This window comes from Streptopelia decaocto (assembly GCF_964273445.1).
Source record: "Streptopelia decaocto genome assembly, chromosome: 3".
Lineage (NCBI taxonomy): Eukaryota > Metazoa > Chordata > Aves > Columbiformes > Columbidae > Streptopelia > Streptopelia decaocto.
In genome coordinates, this window is record NC_138656.1 from 9,694,373 (window position 1) to 9,713,553 (window position 19,181).

Consider the following 19,181-nt stretch of genomic DNA (forward strand, 5'->3'; position numbering starts at 1 on the left):
TCTTAAGAATGACATGCAATTGAGCATCTGGGAAAGTCTGCTATGGTAGAAATTAACTATAAATTTATACCTGAGGATTTTTTAATTGTTAGGCTTAAATTGCTTATTTCCTACCAGTTGTAGGACTTCTAAAACTTGCTTTTTCTCCTGCCATAAGAAAAATGAGTTTGGGCAAATGCTATGCATGGGTAAGATGTGGCAGCAATAGTGCATGAGGAGAGGTGTGAGGAAAAAGACAGCTTCCTGCTCTGTGTTGTTTCTGATTTATTTCTTTTCCCCCTTCCTAATTACATGGAGTTAGAAGAATGAGCTGGTAGGATATGAATGTCGCCATCCCATTATAAGAATTGTGGTCATGGGTGCCATGCAAGCATGAAGCTTCAAGAGACCGGGATGTGTTTTGAGCACAGACCAGGAATAAATCAGGCCTGCACATGGCTTTCTCGGGTAGAAGGTAAGCTAAGGGAATGTCTACAAAGCTAGTGCCCAAAACTGGAATTATGCTTCCCGTTCCAGTTAAACCAATACATAAACAAACCAGCTCACTTGATGTTCCCATTAATTTGGACTGCTTACCTTTCCAGTTTTTCCAGCTTGTGATTTGAGCAGAATGAGCCCGTCAGAAAAATGACAGTCTGGAACTGGCCTGACTCGTCTCTGTCTCTCCCCAGAAAGCCAGTTTCTTTTCTACCACCAAAATAGGGACTAGCTCCACAGCTATTGTTTAGGACACCTGAGACTCCACAGCAAAGTCATCTGCCATTGCCTAGAAAAAGGACAGAAAAGGAAAACTTGTAATCCTTTGCCAGCTCCTTCTGCGCCTCTCTACCTACTAAAGGCTTTTCTCCACTGTACAAATGGTGTAGCAGCTGTGGCTTGAAAACCACTGGGGCTTTCCCCTCACCCTGGGGTATATTATTGTATCCAGCCCTGGCACCTTTACAAGCCCAAGCAGCAGAAGCTGCGTGTGGGGCCAGTGTCACGTCTGTGCTGAGCCTGCTGCTTCTGACAGACCTGCTTTGCTTGTGTCTCCTTCCAACGCAGCCACAGTGCATGAAGCGGGACAGCCCATGGGAAGATAAGTTGTGCTGTTCTTCTGAGTTGAGGCCTTCAATGACCCTGAGCCTCTTGCCCCTCAAGATGCTAGGGTGTAGCACAAATAAAAGCCTTTCCTTTTTAACAGAGGGCCAGACATTTGTGTTACTGAGGGATCTCTGGAACTGGTTGGAGTGGATTTTCCCACCACATGTACGTGTAAGAGGGAGCACAGTACAGAGAAGGAGACTGGGTGCTCAGTATGACATTTAATTGTGTAACTCCACTGCAGTGAGCTCACGACCTGTGTCTCTGACTTAACCAAGAACCACTGAAGGTGCAAAGCCTCCCTGTGTCCCTGTGTCCTCCTTCTTCCAGAAAGTCCTGACAAGCTTCTGGCTAAACAGTCAACAAGTCCACAGAGTCCTTTTGATGTTCTGATGCCTGTGGAAAGAGAGGTTGGCAGTGGGAGTAATTTTCTATCTTGTGTTGCTGACCGTGATAAAAAGAAAGTTGGCTTTCTTGACCTAGAATGATGCCAAGGCTGCGTGCGGGCTGGAGAATGAAGCCAGCACTCTTCCTTCATGCCTTGGGTCTTTTGAAAGAGATTTCTTTGGTATCAAAGTAGACCCTAACCTTCCATGGGATCTCCTGGTAGAATCCAGAGGTCTGTAGTTGAGATCTCAGGCCTGCCTCCTCCTCAGGCTCACCTTGCTATCAATTTTTATATAGCTCTGCATGGGGCAGTGGTACAGATTTTGATGTACTGAATTCTCACCATCACTAAGGGCTCCATGCTTTTGGATGCTGCCTGTGTATCCGCGGATGCAGATGCTACGCTCACCTACAAAAAGTGTTTCGTTTCTTTGATATTGCTAGAAGCCATTCTTAAGTATGTTCTGCCAGACAAAATAAAACCTGTGAATCTCAAAAACTTGGAGTCTTGAAGAAGACCAAGTAGGGAAATTGTATCCTTGGCAGCACCAAGGCCCTCTGACACAGCAGTGATCCATGTCTCCTGAGACTGGAGATCAGGGGCTGGATTTCTCTTTTTAAACTAAAGGTTGCCAACCTGTGACCAACAGAAAGCGGGGGAGTGGGGAAAGTAAAGAACGAAATACAAGTTGGTTTAATTGGTGAAAGAAAAAACAAATATGCTGGAAACCTGTAAGTGAATTGGCTTGAGTTTATGATCAAAAGTCTTGCAGTAATTGGCTATGATCTGCTGTAATGTTCACACGTTGTACTGGGGTGGGATTTTTGTTTGCTGCTGCCTTGCTTTTTAGTCTTACATGTGCATGAAGAGGAGGGAATAGCCTGTCAGGTGGCCAGAAGCAGGAAACCATCTCCTACATGTGCATGTAAGGGACTGATTTTCAATAACCGAAGCTGGGAGTAAACTGCATCTTACATCAGGAAAAAAACAGATTAAATGAAGCTGCTGGAGTCGGTGAGTGTGTGGAATCGCCTGGCAGAGGAGATGCTGGCTGCAGCATTGCACATCATTCTGGCCTGAGTGATGTTGTGTCGGGGAGCTGGAGAGGCTGAAATCCTCTGTGTTGGTTCTGAACCTGGCACACGTCATAACTGAGATTTACTGCAGGCTCCAGTGGGAGTGAGTGGGAGAAATTGAGAGGATCGCAAACTCCCAGAACGTCGTTTGGATGCTGTGTGTACTTGCGTGAGGAATACCACTTGGGAAAGAGTTATTCCTCCTTCTTTAGAGGGAACCAGGGATCAGCTGAGAACATTTGCTCTAGCGTTTCATAGTAGTGTAAAACTCAGTCATGGGATTTTTATTTTTGAATAGTTAGCAAATTAGGGAGTAGTGATAAAAGTGATTAGAGCCGTGATTAACTATGTTGCTTTTGATTTTGTGACTGAACCAAAAATATGGAGTGGTTTGAACTGAAAGACGAAAAAATTCTTTTGCTAGCATGAAAAATTACGATTTTTGGGTAATCATAAAATTAAGTATTTTGGATTGCCTAAAATTCTTCAGGTTAAATAGTAAATGATTGAAAACCATTTTCTAGTTTTAGAGAAACAGGAATCTTAAGGGCTGTTCATCGAATTAAAATTTATTTCAGTGCTCCTGAATCCACATTTTGCTGAACATCATGTGGGACAGATTCACCTGCAGAGAGAAAGGGGGCTGTTGTCTTCCCAGCTACTCACTACATTAGCAACTTGAATATCTCCTGTATCGAGGAAGTGTAATCACAACTGTTCAGCTCCCTTATTCAGAGAGTGCTGTGCACATCCTTGAAATAATTCCTGAGACCAAAAAACTTCCCAGCATAAAAGACAGATAAAACTGAAAGTCAGTCACAGTGAGAAATAGAGGGGTTTTGTTTGTTTGTTTTTCCTGAAGAGCAGTATGCATGTGGAAGGCAAATGAAAATGATTCCCTAATGAAAATGATTCCCTAATGAAAAAGCAGTAAAAGAGCTGAAGAGCACAGCTAAACAAAGGTCAAACCGTGTTAGACTGAATGCAGACAGAGGCTAAACCTATTTGCAATACATACAGAGAGTGCAGTATAAAATGAAGGTGGCCAGCCCAAGGAATATTACCGTGCATAGATAATACACATATATGTAGATAATATATGCAATCATACGTTCTGAAAGCCTGTCATCAGAACAAATTGCAGAGCACAGAATGCGCATAGGAGGTCAAAAAGACATAGCTGGAGAACATAATACCAAGATCACCACAGAAACTGTGTTCCTTGGGGGTCGCTTTGTTTAAAGCAACCCTTTAAGGCTTTACAATACACAGGCAAGCAAATTCACAGAAAGTGAATTTCCAGATAGATGCTGGAGCTAGGTCCAGTGAAATTTCAAAGGCATGAATGCAGAAAGGATTTGTGCCTTACAAAATCGAAAAAATAAGCCCCCTCAGATTGAGCTGTTGGGCACAAGGTCAGCCCATGTGGCAAAGCCTGTGTTGGCAGGTCTGTATAAAGTTTGATACTATTCAGTAGTGCTTTGTTATGGAACAGAAAGTCTCATGAGCCTGATTGGAAACACTCTGCAAACACGTTTTTATAAATTTATGCACTGAGAAGTGTTTTCAAAGAATACAAAAGGCATTTCAAGGAAGAGTGGATTAAGGAAGTTGTGTGAGATACTGATAGGGGCCCTTGCATCCCAACAGTGTATATGATCCATACTGCATCCCCCTTGTCCTTGAGACATGAAACAAAAGGTGAAAGTTTTTCAAATAAGTGTTGCTGATTGAATGTAGTTTATTAGTGTATGGTTCTGGTTTAAAGAAATAAATGCTATTTTGAACTCTTATCTGTGTACAGAAGGCCTAAATGAGGCCACCTTGAGAACCCTTTACCCCAGTGTGGTTACATGAGGAAGGTACAGAGATGAGAAGACTTCCAAAAGAGGAAATCGTGTCTAGACTTCAAAATGCCAGTTCTCATTTTTGTTTGAGGTGGTGATATCCTGTCTGGTATCTTTGAGCCTGTATGGAGGAGAAATAATTGACCGAGAAGAGGAAACAGTAACATAAGATGCCATATATCATTTCAGAGTAAAAGTTCCCCAACTTTCATATTGAAGATTGTCACCAGCCCTCAAAATCTGTCACAGTCTAGAAAAGCAGTGTGTATGAATTTAATACCACTAGCCAGCGGTGATGGAAAATGTTCTTGCGAAGGTGATCTGCAAAGTCTTGACTAACTTGCATGCTGTAGCCAATGTGCCTTCTTCATACATTTTATGTTAAAGGTTAAATATTTTGGCTTCTTTCATGTTTTCTTGGGGGTTGGGATGGATACGCTGATTCCTAGCTTTTTTTTTTTTTTTTTAAATAGGTGACTTGATAAATGTAAATACAGGATATTGAACCTAAGGGGTTATACTCTCTGTTTCCAGTAGTTCAAATAAAGTTCCCCCAGTTTTGCATATTTTTTGTACTGTGCCACTGATGTTGGGGAGGTGGATCTCAAACTCAGCGATTCCCTTAAATGAGGAGGAAAACAATTATTTGTTTGTCGTTAACCTACACAGCAGTATTAATGGTATGTAAAACCTCTTCGGATAGTTGACTCAATAGAAAGTTTTGAGAAACTATTTGAATTTGAAATGGAAGTTCCATGAGAAGACAGGATAAGACAGAGTTAAAATCATCAGGAGGGTGAGTTGGTGTACATATGAAGATCCTCTTGTGATGCATTTGTGGTAAGTAAGAAAGCAGAGGAGTGTGTATTTAGATGCTGAAGGGAAGAAGCCATTAAGTGGAACCAAAAATCTTCAGTGCAGTTATTTCACTCAGATGATAGTGGTGGTCCATGCAAATGCTGGAAACTTCACTTGAGGTGCAAATAATTGCATTTTGTATTCCTCAAAGTAAAATATACTGGAGTGTTTTTCCAGGTAAAAATGATAGTGTAGCACTTCAAGCTTCAAATGGGTCCTTACAGCCACCAAGGTGAGGTGGCTCTCAAAGGTGGCTTCAAAGTATAATAATACTTTGAATGTGTAAAAGTTGCGCTTGAAAACAGGACTTAATGCTGTCGTGTATCTTCTGTCCCTTCCCATCTGCACACATTCACTCACAAATGAAGTCTGCGCTTTTACCAGGAATAACAAAAACGAACAAAAGGTGTGAAAAAGTCAGACTTGGCTGATTTTATTCCCTCCCTCCCCCCAGACTCTTGATATGTTTTAGCATATTTTCATACAGCAAATTTTAATTAAGTAATGTTACTTTACAGTGACTGGGGGCTTTCCTAATCTTAGAAGAGGAAGGCAATGCAGTTACTCTGAAAACTTAAATAGTCCTAGTAAAACATAACTATTTTCTCTATGCTGTCAAGTATTCAAATTTTCACCTCAGTCCTTTTATTGATGGACAGGCATTGTTTTTTTAATTATTTAACTGTGTAAGCTTCTTTGTAGGAGTTTCAGGGGTATCCCAAGCTTTCTTTTACTCTGTTATGTTTTCATGATTATTTTCATCCATACTCTGATAGTTCTTGCAACAAAACTGTCAGTGTTTCCCTTTCTCTCCTTTGCAGTTTCTGAGAAGACTGTACGTTGCTTTTTTTGTTGTTGTTGCTTTTACTCCTGATATTGCAGTGGGGGAAAAAAAAAAGAAAAAGGCAAGTGGCTTTTCCCCCACATATTTGTGTGCCCACAAAGAGACACACGTGCAGAGTCTTTTCTCTCCCACATGTGCACATGCATGCGAGCACACAGAAGGAGTTTCGTCTTGCCTGTGCGCAGCCAGAAGAGGCCGGACACGGCTGTCTTCAGCTCCGTGGAACTTGGCACCCTCCCATCTCCAGTAAACAACGGCCTGACGTCAGCTCACGCAGCGGCGATAGCAGGAAAACTTGAGAGATTTTTTTTTTTAACTGGCCAAGCTGTTGAAAGGCTATCGCTGGGTTTGATAATCTCTGGCTGCACTTGAGAGGAATCGGTGCAAAGGTGGGGGAAGGAATGGTTGGTTACTGACAGAAATAATAGAGCAATTCCTGATAACTTCACGTGGAGCGGAGAGGTGATTTTTTTTTTTTTTTTTTTTTTTTTTTAAGTGTTACACCAAAGGATGTTTTGATTCCCACCTTGTCAGCCGTAGCTGTTCTCTCCAGTGTTATTCCAGGTTCTGAAATCCTGGCTGCCCTGTATAATTCACATTCATTCTGTGTTGGAAGTCGGAGAACAATTAAAGTACCGTATAACAGTCAATCAAGCAGATGATGAAATTTGACTTTCCTATTGTGTTGCTTTAATCACTTTCATTATGATTTTAATTCCTGATGTTTGCTTTATTCAGCTGTAGATATAGTTCAAAGAACTGAGCCCAGCGATGCTAAGATTTTTACTAGTTTCTGTATATTCGATTTTTACTACTGGCATATAAGTATGTAAGTTTTTGAGGCCCTAAATTGCAATGACAACATTCAGAAAAAGTTTACTTCAAAAATACTTTGTTATTCATCATTATCAACTCAGGCTAGAATAAAGGTACCATTTTGTGGTGTTGGTGTCAGGCCTTTAGAAAAGTGGCTGTTTTCTTGCAATGCTACCAGTGCCTTGACTGCAAGGTTAGTGGAGCCTCTGTTGCATTTCTAAAACAGAGCCACTGTGACTTAAATTTAATAACAGATGGTTCTCCTCATAACCCAACAGTTGAAAGAGACTTTTCTATTGTTCAGTACTACCGCTGAAAACACATTTCCATTATGAACTTATAGTACTCTTATGCCAAAACCAACAGTTAAAAATGAATGGTTTGCTCTGGTAACAAGACAAAACAAACACGAAAATCATTGTGTTGTGTGACAGAATATCAGAATATTAAAGTAAAAGAAGTTGATAAATCTACCAGAATAACTATTTGATGGGCTATTCTTGAATCAGTGGCACTTCTCAGCAAATATTTCAAGGGTATAAAGAATAGTGCATTGACTTCTGCTTTGTTTCTTCGACTGCTGCAAAGATAGCAAAAAGTTCATATTTCATTTAGGTCCTGTCATGAGGGATTTACAGGGTTTTGTGAAGTCCTGGAAGGGAATGTGAATAACTGCCAATATTAACTTTTTCTAATGTACAAATTTTTACCTCTGTTTTTGGGGTATATTCAGACTAGATTAATCATAAAATCTGTTTTAGTGGGGAGGGAGAAGAATCCAAGAGGCAAAGAAAAATTGGACTTTTTCTATGATGGTGTCTATCCTGTTAGTAGCTTTTTAGCCTTTTGACCAGGCCTGATGGAGATGCACAAGTCCCTAAGGTTCACAGCTTCTGTGAAAGTGGGCAACAAGGTGAGGATCCGTCTGAGCCCGTACTTCTTAATGAATTAATTGAGATCAAAAGCAAATGCAGGATAGATCTGTGCATCTCTTTAAAAGAGAACGATACAACTGGGATTGCTGATCTTGCAGAGGGGAAGGAAAGGGTGAACAGCAGCTCTTTCAAAACCAGGAAAGTCCTGACTTTCTGTGAGTGTGACTGTCCTTGGAGACTTGTGTGGCTGCTTAGCATCCTGCTCCCCAGAGGGGCTGGCATGTGGCAGGGCCTGACTGTTGGTGATTTAGGATAAGAGACCAGAAGTCAAGCCGTTGAAAAGTGTCTGCTTGAGAGCTTGCTGTAGCACAAGAGTTAACAGCTCAGGTAAGGAACTTGTTCAAGAGGAATTGGCTAGAGCAAAACTTTCCAAAATCTCAGGCTAAGTAGCTGCGCTGGCCATAGGGGAGTTGACAACTGGCTGTGGGCAGCATTGAAGCTCTGCTGGGGGGCAGGAGATGTTTCAGGTGGGTGGGGAGGTGACCTTCCCCCAGCTGCAGACTTCTTACATTTCAGGGCCCATGGGCAACTCCAGCATCACAACTTGGGCCCCATGCAAATGTGAACTTGCCAGTGTGTAGGAGAAAGGCCTCTTCAGTTGTCCTTCCCAGGCAGGTGTGAGACAGGCAGGACGGTGTTACCTGTGCACAAAGTTTGGAGCAGGTTGCCTTAGGTCTGTTTTATCTGTTTCCTTCTCTGTGGTCTGGAGTCAGGCTGCTCAACTGTGAGGCTGTCGCATTTTCTGGGGTCTCCCTTGCGCCTGGGCAGGGTGAAACTCTGATTTGTAGGACTGTGAAACTCTTACAGTGGACTTAGCTGAGAAGGGATCTCATCCCAGGTCACTTCAACAGTATTGTGTGTTGCACAGGGCTTGCCACAACCCTCAGCAGAACTTCCCCTTCCAACAATCATACCAGCAACTCACAAACGCAGTTAATCTCTCAGCTGCAGCCTCACTGAAGGTCTGTAATGCCATGAATGGGAGCAGATGTGCAGTAGGAAAGTTCCTTTTTTTTTTTCCCCTTCCTTTACTGTCTCTCATCTTGTCCAACCAGCCTGCTACTGCTCTAAGCAGAGCTATGAGCTGGTGGGAAAGACCTGTCCATTTTGCCTCTCCCTCTAAGTGGGTAACGTTTGCATTTGCTGCCAGTGGTAAGAGTTACCCAGAGCTGCTTGCACTGGCCTTGAGCTAAACCACAAGTCAGAGACGCGTTGCAGCATGTTTCCACTTGCTGGGAACCTGCAGAATGGCCCTTTGGATAGCCAGCCCTCCTTGGCCCTTTTCTTCATGTAACAAAAGTTACTGGATGGCGGTTGAGGTTACGGTTCACTTTGTACTGAGCGGAGCATTAAGTTTACCTTTAATGTGGCCGGGGATCCAATAATACAGAATTTTAACCAGTTGCAAAAAATCTTGAATTTGCTTCTGGTTTTATAGAGATAGTCCTAAAAAGGCTCCTAAATAGGCTGGTCTGCTATCAAGGTGTAATTCTGGTACAATTTTGTCATGCATCTTAAAAGGAATTATTGTTCCAGAAAGATTCAGAAAAATCTTGTGGTCAGCCCCATCAAAATAATGTTGCAAGGCTTCCAAAGGCATGATGCTGAGTACTTCTTTTTGTTCTCAGGTTATTTTTTTTGATCCTCGCAGATTTATATTTTCAAGATTTTATGTAATCTAAGGGGCTAAAAAAACAAAAGACAAAAAGTGAAGTTTTCATTTAATCACTTCTCCGTACTGGGCAACACTGCACGCTCCTGCCTTTGCCCCTTCTGTGCTTCTCTAATGGTTACAACTTTTCTGAATAGTGAAGAATCATCGTAAGGATGGCCTCTTCCCATGCTTGATCACGATGTGAGATGGGAGCAGACTGCACAAACAGCTCTGGGCAAGAGGGAGGGTTCTTACCAGCGTTTACCACTGGAGCTTTGCTGCTTTATAAGGCCAGAGCTGTTCCCTGACTTGTCCTGTGTCTGCTCCATCACTCACATCAGTGAGTTAACTAAGGTGAAGGTCAGTCCCCAGTAGATGTTGTGGATTTGGTGTTTTCTTGTTTAAGACACTCCTACAAAGTTGAAGGAGCAGAATAACTCTGCAACTTGCATCGGCTCCATCTAAACTCACCCCCGACCCAAAATTTGCAGGTTTGGTTTCATACCTTGGCGAGGTCATCACAGCTGGTTGGCATAAAGTCTGGGTTCCAACTTATGGAGACCAGCAAGAGCAAAAACGGGGAGAGCCACAATGATTTTGCTTATAGCTTAGAGATAGCCACCATGACCCGTTCCTTCCTTTTTTTTATTTTTTCTTCTTTATTATTATTATTTTTCCCCTAGAAGGCACAGGCTCCTGTGAGGCATGTGGCACCTTCACAGCCCCTCCCTTGCTCATGACTCACCAAACAGGAGACGAGTCCCACCCAGAGGGATCCCAAAGCTCCCCATAGCCTTTTTCTCGGACTGGAAAGGTTCTATTCCTTATTGGTCTTTTTAAGGGCAGTATTAAGCACATTAAACTTACTGATTTCTTGTTGGCAATGTCATGAAAGCCCAACAGGGAGGAAGACGTCAAGAAAACCAGAGCAGAGTGTGAGGTAAACTGGTGTACAGGAGGAATCTGACTTTTATGGATCTACACAGAGCAAAACAGGGATTTGTGTGTTATTTGGACAGTCAGGTAAAGTATACAGCCCTCTGTTCAGCTCGATGGTACTGCTGCTCCCTGTTGAGGCCTCCCCAGTTTTACCTTTGCAAATGCCCTGGATAACACAGTATGGTTAAAAAAAAAAAAACAAAAACACAACAAGCAAGCAAAAAAACCCACCCCAAGCAAGCAAAAAAAGTCTTGCAGCCAAAATGCCCGTTTCTACCGCAAAAAACTCCATTTTATCAGTTCTACAATAATGTGTTGAATTAAAATGACTGAAGACTTTAATTACAATACTGATTTTATTTTTCTTTTTGGTAGCAATAGCAGTCAAGCAATGGCACGCTGACAAAGACAGCTCTGAATGAGTAGCAATCCTGAGGGGTGCCCCATCTCCCAAATCTTGACGAAGAAAGCAAGTTGCTGCCTCTTCAAGATTTTTTTTTTCTCGTCCTTTCTGTTGGTGACAGGCGTAAGTGTCAGTAACATCTGCTGGCCTCAGCTTGCGTCTTTCTGCAGCTCTGCTCTCTGGCAGCGCTGCGTGGAGGGGCCAGGAGCCCCGGACACCCTGTGCCAAGCACCCGGGGTGGCTTTGCCAACCAAAGCCTTCAGCAGAACCTCGTCTGCTGCAGCCGCAGCGCTGGCTTGGCACAACTGGCAGGGCGCTGCTTATCTTGTGGTAGTTTATTAGGCCATGACTCTCAGAAGCGGCAGATTTTTTTTTTTTCTTATTTTCTTTTTGAATAATGAATGTTATTTTAAGCAAAATAGCCAAGAGGGCTAAACAGATCAACATGTGAGTCTGAAACCATTTTCTGTTAGCTTTGACTTTGAGAGTTACTATAAATGATAGATATTACAGAGAACACACTTCTTTCACAATCCATTCTTTAACTTGTTTCTGCCTTTCAACAATGTGTTGTGAGTGACTAGTTTTCTTTCTTTGCTCTGTCAAGTTTCCTTGATGGTGGCAGTATTTTCCAGAGCAACTGGGAGAGGAAGTATATCCGCATATATTTTAGCAGGGACATGGCATCTATAAAGTCACAAGAAAATAAGCAGACTGTAAAGACAGATGCAGGCCCTGCTTTATTTATTTAGTATTTGTTTGCTCCAGAGTTGGCTGGGTTTCCCTTTGGAAGGATGGGACCAAAAGTATTTTGGTTTGCTTTGCTTTTTTGAAGTAAGGCATAGGTTTATCTGCTGCCTCCTAAGACTGGTTGGTTAATTTTAATTTTTTCATTTAAAACAAACAAAAAAAAATAACCAAAACCCTAAAGGAATATGTGGAGATTTTGTCTATTTTATGTCACATGTTAAAACAATGTAGAAAAAAAAGTGCATCTAAGAGTCAAATTTACCTCAGACTTGTCAACTGCTAACAAGTAGTGATCTTACTGCTTGCTCTTGGGTTGTACAGTACCTGTGATATACAGAGGAAAACCAGGCAGTAATGCGATGCTGTGCTTTAGATCCATTTTGGGGGGGAGGGAAGGAGGTGATTTCCCGACGTTTTTTTATGTGCAATTTCCTGATGGTGAGAAGTTTTAAAGACTCTTGTAATGATTTATCTGGAGACTTTCTTCTAAGAGCAAGATGCAGCCTGAAGTTGTACTATCCTATACTTCACACAAAACAGCCTTATACAATAATCCAGTTGTTTCTTCCTTCTGCGCGCACACCAAGTGCGTGCAGCGGTGATCCTGGAGTCTGCAGGCAGCTGCAACACAAAAGGACTTGCGTGGTTTGCTTTTGCTTTCTCTTCCTGTTCCCTCCATTTTCATATATGTTTTTCAGAAGGCTGAGTTTCTGATAGACTATTCACTGCAAGATCAGTGGAAAGTGAAACTGTGTTTTGGGACTTGTTTTGTTAATTCTTTTCGTTTTCATATGGCGCACTATCAAAGGCACTGTTCTTAATATTAAAAACAACTCAGTGGACTGAGAAATTAAAAATGTCAATTGAAAGAAATGAAAATCTGAACTTTATCTATAGGAAATATTAATGAGAGGAGACGCTGAGTGTGTCTTCCCCCTGCAGAATGCCAAGCATAGTCCCTTTGCATAATTTAGGAGTAACCCTGAACTACCTTTAAGTAGCTGGAAGTGAAAAGATTAGAAATAAGTTGATAATACAGTTTCTCTTCAAATGCTTCCTCTAAATGTTCAATACTGTGTCCCTGAGGAAGTCCCATTATTAAAGCTGAGTGACTATGAAATCACCTTGACTGTGAGGTGTAGATATTTGAGTTCTGGGGATTTTCCTCATCTCACCCTTACAGCTTCCTTTCTGTGGTCTTCATTGCAATGATTGCACAGTTACTTGCAAAACTTGTCCCTCAGTGTTTATATTATCTGCAGTCAAGGCTAATTGACAGGGGTGACAGGAATTACTACGTGTAGTCTAGGCATATAAACTCAATCAGGTTATTAACTGATCCTAAAGGTTCCTGCAAACTTTTTCTAACTTGTTCACAAATAAATGCTCAAGTTTCTGTGCTTTTGTTCACAAATAAATGCTGAGTTTCTGTGCTTTTCGGACACCTTTTTCCCCTTGTTGCATTAATAACAGTAACAAAAATAACAGTGCACACTTCTAATTGACTTACAGAAGATCCTAATGCACTTTGCAAATGATATATACTTGAACATGGGAACTCTTCCTCTCCTCTCTGACACAGCCTGGCGTGGGGTGGAACGCAGCAGCTGTTTGACAGCGTGACAGCAGATGCGGCATTGGGACGAGAAGTAGGAGAACTCCACTGTGGCCTGTAGAAACTATGAAGAATTTAAGGTAACCCAAAACTGGAAGCTGATCAGGACATGAGGATTTAATAGTTGGCTGATGGAGAAGTTTCATTTCTCTGCAAAGTGCATACTGTTGTGTTGTTTTGTTTTCCCTGAGGGATGAAAACCTGCTCATTTTCTGGTTCAGCTTTACTTACTCCAGGCTTGGTTACAGGGCAGTTTGTGAGCCAAGGCATGGGCCACACAAGGTGATGCGCAAGGTGTTCTGCCTTATCCCTTCCTATACGGATAGCGTGGTATCTGCTTTGAAAGTGCAGTTATCCATGTTGCATAAGGGCATCTGAAGCCTCCTTCAGTATCTACACAGAGAGCTGTTAGGCTGTAAGATACCGTGCTGTAGATATGCAGTAAAGCGGTTTCCCTGGGGGTAGGCAGTCTGTGAGAGAGAAGAGCAGTGCCCCTGCCTCAACACCACCTCTAGTATCTGCAGCACTTGAATTTTTCCCTGGGGGCCTCTCCATTGCGTGTTGACCCAACCTGACCCTGCTTGCCTTGCAGGAACTGCCTAGATCACAGCTAAAGGTGGTATGGCTGTAGGCATGAAAGCGTAGGGTCTGACACTGATTGTATCAATGAGCAGGAAGCCTTATACTGCTCTATGTATTCTTAGTGAACGCTGAAGCCAAAACATTCATGCATTTCTCTTTTCATCTGTTATCAGTACAGCATATTTAACAATTGTCTGAAAACTACATGTTTAAAAAAAAAAAAAAGGCCAACCCCCCTCAATTAAACCGTTTCTAAACCGTTCTCCTTATTCAGGATGGGCATGAATAAGGACAGAATACTCTCATGATTTTCTGACAGGATCATTCAGCCTTAAACTGAAGTGACCTCATTCTGGAGGGACGCAAGGAGCCCAGGCTCTGAATTCTTTCTTGCTGTGGCTGCTGCTGATGTTTATGCTGTTAGCAAGACTTTGGTGGGTGATGTACCAAAAAGCTTGCAGTGACAAGAATTACCTCTGAATTCACCAAAGGAAAGCCATGTGTGCGTAGGTTCAAAGGAGAAGAGAATGTCTTTGGATTTTGGTTATTTTGGCTTGGGCTTTGGTGTGTAGTTTGTTTAGTCCCTTGACCTGCCACTCTCTGACAGTGAGTTCACGTTTCAGCTTTTTTCAGTTGATTTGATTTTGCGTAACAGGTCGGATTTTTCCTTAGTTATGATCAGACAGCGCTGAGGGGTTTAGTGGGGCTGGTTTTGAGGTATAACTCAAGGTATAATGTGGTCCTTTGTGTTCAGTTATATGTGAGAACAGAAATATTTTTAGTGACATGTGTTCCCACTTGAAGTACATACTCTTCTTAAAGCATTTGTTTTGTTTGGTCGTATATACCAAAAATGCTTTCTCTCCTGTTTTCCCTCTTTCTGTTGCAGAAACTGACTGGTCAAAGATTTGTTTGACTTCAGATTATTCTTTTTTTTTCATGAATTTTCCCTTACCTTAACATTTCCTGGGGTGAACTGGGGCAAATTTCAGCAGTGATTTCAATGAGCCTGACATAGAATTAGGCATAAATGTCACAAAATTCAGTATTCGTGCATTATTTCAAAGCTAAACCAAGCAAAACTGAGCAGCTTTGTGTTCAGAACTGAAGAAAACTCAAATTGCAACGCAAAGCAAAAAGAAAGTCTGGTACATCTAATGCTGCTGAAGTTAGTGAAGCTTTTGAAGCCACCAGCCACTAAAACATGCTGATTACTCCAAAGAGATGATAATATTTTTGGAAGTCAGGTGAACAGTTGGTATGAAGCTTGGGCCCTGGAAAGTCAGCTGCTACTGACTGTAATGGAGTCAGTGTCCCTTGCTGACCTTTTTTAAAGGGTTTGGACTCCGTGTGTAAAGAGAGTAGAATATATTTTCCTTCGCATAACTGAAGATATGGGTGTGTGACTGTAAGAGTTGCCACTGCCCAGGGGCAGAGACTTGGAGTAATTTAGCAGGAGCACAGACACCTAAAGAGAAAGAGACTTACCAATAAGTAGACATAAAAAATTAAACCAAACTGGTGATTCTGGTTTCAGGTAGTGACTGTACTGGTTTCGCATGAGAGAGACACTGTACACAGGGAGCATTAGGTTATAGTGCTAGCAATAGCCTTCCAAGTAGCACTCAGACAGCCACAATTGATTGATTTTGTACCTGTAATTTTGACTTCTTTTGATCAGTGGGAAAAACAGATTATTCTAGACCAAGGGACCAAACCCCACTATCTTGCAATCGCGAGTAAAGCCTGGTTCTCTCCAAGCTGCATGGCAAGTTCTATCATGTGTGACTCATGGCCTAGTTAAACAGTGTCAAAAAGAATACAATCCCAGCATTAGCTGCGTTTTCACTAAGCATATCCAAGTATTTTCTGTCTATTGGAAAGTCAGATAACGTGGTATTAAATCATCTGCCTGCCTGACATTGGGTTGCCAAACCAGAAGCGATATCTGTCGTGAACGTGCAGGACTGGGTTGTCCTGTGAGCACGCTGGATGGCTGCCTGGGATGACTGGCTTAGAAGGGGAAATTTCTGGGTCTTATCAACAAGTATCACCACCGAAGTGTTAATTGGGCCCTTACTTTTAGGATATGCATGTCTGTGTTAGCGTATGAGAAAAATCAGCTATGGAAAGTAAAGCTTCCAATTCTCTGTGCGAGTATAATGGAGGAAGGAAGCAGCAAAATGTATTTTGCTTAGCAGAATAACCTGAGGAGGCTCAGCCCTGTGTTTTCAGTGAATAACTACTGGGTAGTCAAATGAAGTCAGGAAAAACATTCCATTTTGTCGGGTACTGTGCATGTGAAATACAAAACCTTGACATAGTGTGTAGGGTGCTCCAAGGGACGCATAGCCTTAGTGCCTTTTTTTTTTAATATGGTCCTTGGTGAAAAGCCAGATGTACTATAGGTCAAACTTCCATCTGTGATCCTCTCGTTTCTAACCTGGATGAGCTCTTAGATCTGCTAACGTGTAGCTTTGAGTCTCTGCCTGCAGCAGAGTGGTGTTTGTGCATCTTGCACTCCTGTTCCTTCATCAAAAACCAGCTGGTGCCAAGAGAAGTGTCTTTCCAGGCTGAGGTGCTCTTAAATGAAACACCTAATTTTTATTGTTTGGTACCTAATGTTTTATGACTACAAACTGTTATGAGAATATCGATGACTTCAGAGACTTCAATCCCTTTGAATTATTCTCTTTTCAGATGTGTTTGCTTTAACTCTCACCTGTTACACGTACTTCCATCTTTGCTGCCCCAAATTTGTCACAATTAGGCTACGCGAATACCTTTTTTGGCTTTCAAAGCTGGCTTGTGTTGTTTTTTCATTTGGGTTTCACAGTTTCTTTAGAGGGGGAATTTTTTTGGTTAATACTGAACATACCAAATAGCGTAGATGCTTTGCAGAATGATTTTTTTTAAAATTGCCTCAAAACAAGTGTCTCCCAGGGGACTGGAATACACGAGAGGAGAGCAGGTGGTGTGCAGGATGGGAGGGCAACTCAGAAGAGCTGTGTTCAGTGCCCAGCCCTTAAACATTCCCTTTGTTCTGTTGCATTGCTATTCCCTTTGCTGTGTTTAATTTCTAAAGATTGTATTTCCTTTTCCCATCCCTCTGACATATGTTTAGCTTCTGAGATGTGTGGCACAGAATTGTGTGTCCAGGCATGGATGTATGTGGAGAGCAGGACCCCAGTGAATCTCCCAGCTCAGGGAGAGGACAGCAGTGACTGCGTTACCGTCCTGCCGCTGCTGTGATTATATTCCCGCCTTGTGAGCTCTTGTATTTGAAGTTGCTTGTCTCTAGGTAACTCCTCAGTGTAGGAGCAAGAAAAACACACTCTGCAAGTTGCTGCGGCACATACAACCATAGAATCATAGAATAGTTTAGGTTGGAAGGGACCTTCAAAGCTCATTTAGTCCACTCTCCTGCAATGAGCAGGGGCATCTTCGACCAGATCAGGTTGCTCAGAGCCCCATCCAGCCTGGCCTTGAATGTTTCCAGGGATGGGGCATTCACCACCTCTCTGGGCAACGTGGGGCCAGCATTTCACCACCCTCAGTGTAAAAAATGTCTTCCTTATGTCTAGTCTTAATCTTCCCTCTTTTAGTTTAAGGCCTTTACCCCTGGTCCTATCACAACAGGCCCTGCTAAAAAGTCTGTCCCCACCTTTCTTACAGGCCCCTTTTAAATACTGAAAGGCCGCAATAAGGTCTCCTCGGAGCCTTGTTCCAGGCTGAACAACCCCAACTCTCTCAGCCTGTCTTCACAGCAGAGCTGTTCCAGCCCTCTGATCATTTTTTGGCCTCCTCTGGCCCCTCTCCAACAGGTCCATGTCTGTCCTGTGCTGAGGGCTCTAGAGCTGAATGCAGTACAGGAGCATCCTGCCACATCCAGTCATCTCCTTCCCCGAGGCTTTGTGATCACTTTGCCCCGTATCACACACGTGGTCTGAGGAGGCACAGCGCTGATTATCTGGGAGCCCCAAACTCCATTAACCAGACCCATCAGGGTGACTTCGCTGTTACCCTTTTTCTGGTGAGGTTTAGGGGATTTGCTGGCCTGTCTGCAGGTGTTAAAAGGCTTTGCTACTTCACTTCTGTCTCAACAGATTTCCCTCTGAAAGCGTTGGAGCACTGCAGCTGCATCTGGCTCAGGGTGGCGTTGCCTAATCTGCCTGCTGCTGTGAAGCCTCCTGGCCTTTGCCATCTCTGGGAAAAAGACCTCTGTACTAGTAATGTGCTGTGTCTGACTTACAGCTGCAAGATGCCTTCTTTTTTTTTCCTGCTGCATCCTTCTTACTTTTATTCAATAACCAGGGAGTAGGTGCTTTCTGTAGCTGGTGCTTTCCTCTGCTGTTCCCTCGCTATCAAGCGCACATCACATGATTGCAGGCCTCACCCAGACCCAAGCGGCTGCAGATCACAGCCTGTCGTCAGCTGGCACCGTTCCCAATTCTCCAGAGCTGGCAACTGTCCTCTTTTCTTTGAGCTCCGATAACGGGAACAGATTAGCGGTGGGAGCAGCCAGAGCACTGCTTTGTGGAGCTTTACTCCTGTATACCTCCGGTTTTCCACATATCTTGCCAAGTGAGTTTCCTGATCGTGGGCTATGTCATTTGCTGTGCTCCCCTTCCCTGCCCCCACCCATTTCCTGACATCACTTTTATTTTAAATCCTTCTGTAGCAGTGGTCCAGTTCTGCTGGAGCACTCCACCCAGGACTTCCGAATGTAGTAAATCTTGCAGATCGGGAGACTCGTGCGGTGTACGGAGCTAGAAAAACTACTAAGCTTTGTCAAACTCAGGAAAGAAATCCTAATAAAAACGAAGAGTATTGAACTTTTCTTTTTTCCTATACTGTGTAAACTTCATTTGGTGAGGCTGCTCTACCCTAAGTAGAAACAAACAAACAAAAATCTAAGTTTGTCTCTACTGCAACCTCCTGCAGCAATTTTTAAATGATCTGGCACAAAGGAATAAATAAAATACATTCTCATTGTTTTAAGTGGTCCACTCACAGTGCCTTTATAGACTGTCATTGTCATCTTATGAAATGCCACGGGCAGTGTTTAGTTTGCCAGTGGTTACACCGTCTGGCCTCAGAGGTCATTCTGCAAACAGTCCAAAGCAAAGGTTTGCAGTGCTGCTGATTATGATAATCTCTTGGCAATTTAACTGCCATATACCATGCTAACGGAGACTTTTTATTCATACGGAAAATGTTGGAACCCCCACTGGCATTATGACCAGGTACTTTTCTGCTGGAGGTCTGTAAGATCCAGGATTTCCTTACTTTGCTGGCATTTGGGCTTGTCCCGTGTGCCTGCTGATTCAAATCATAAAAATAGACACAGGCTGGATTTTGCACTTTGCTGTTCTGTTAAGCATGGACACT

The 19,181-nt window shown here is 42.7% G+C and overlaps 1 protein-coding gene across 5 annotated transcripts in view; it reads left to right on the forward strand.

Moving 5' to 3' along the window:
- The window catches only part of SERTAD2 (SERTA domain containing 2), an 84,831-nt gene that overhangs the window by 13,910 nt on the left and 51,740 nt on the right, over nt 1-19,181 (forward strand). For 3 of the 5 annotated variants that reach the window (XM_082047332.1, XM_082047329.1, XM_082047331.1), the window contains exon 2: nt 13,176-13,288. The exons of the other annotated variants lie outside the window; for them this stretch is intronic. Coding sequence is in view for 1 of the 3 variants with exons in the window: in XM_082047331.1 (XP_081903457.1) it covers nt 13,275-13,288 (14 nt within the window). In the remaining 2 variants the exon portion in view is untranslated. The remainder of the gene's footprint in view (nt 1-13,175; nt 13,289-19,181) is intronic. 5 annotated transcript variants of the gene reach the window in all.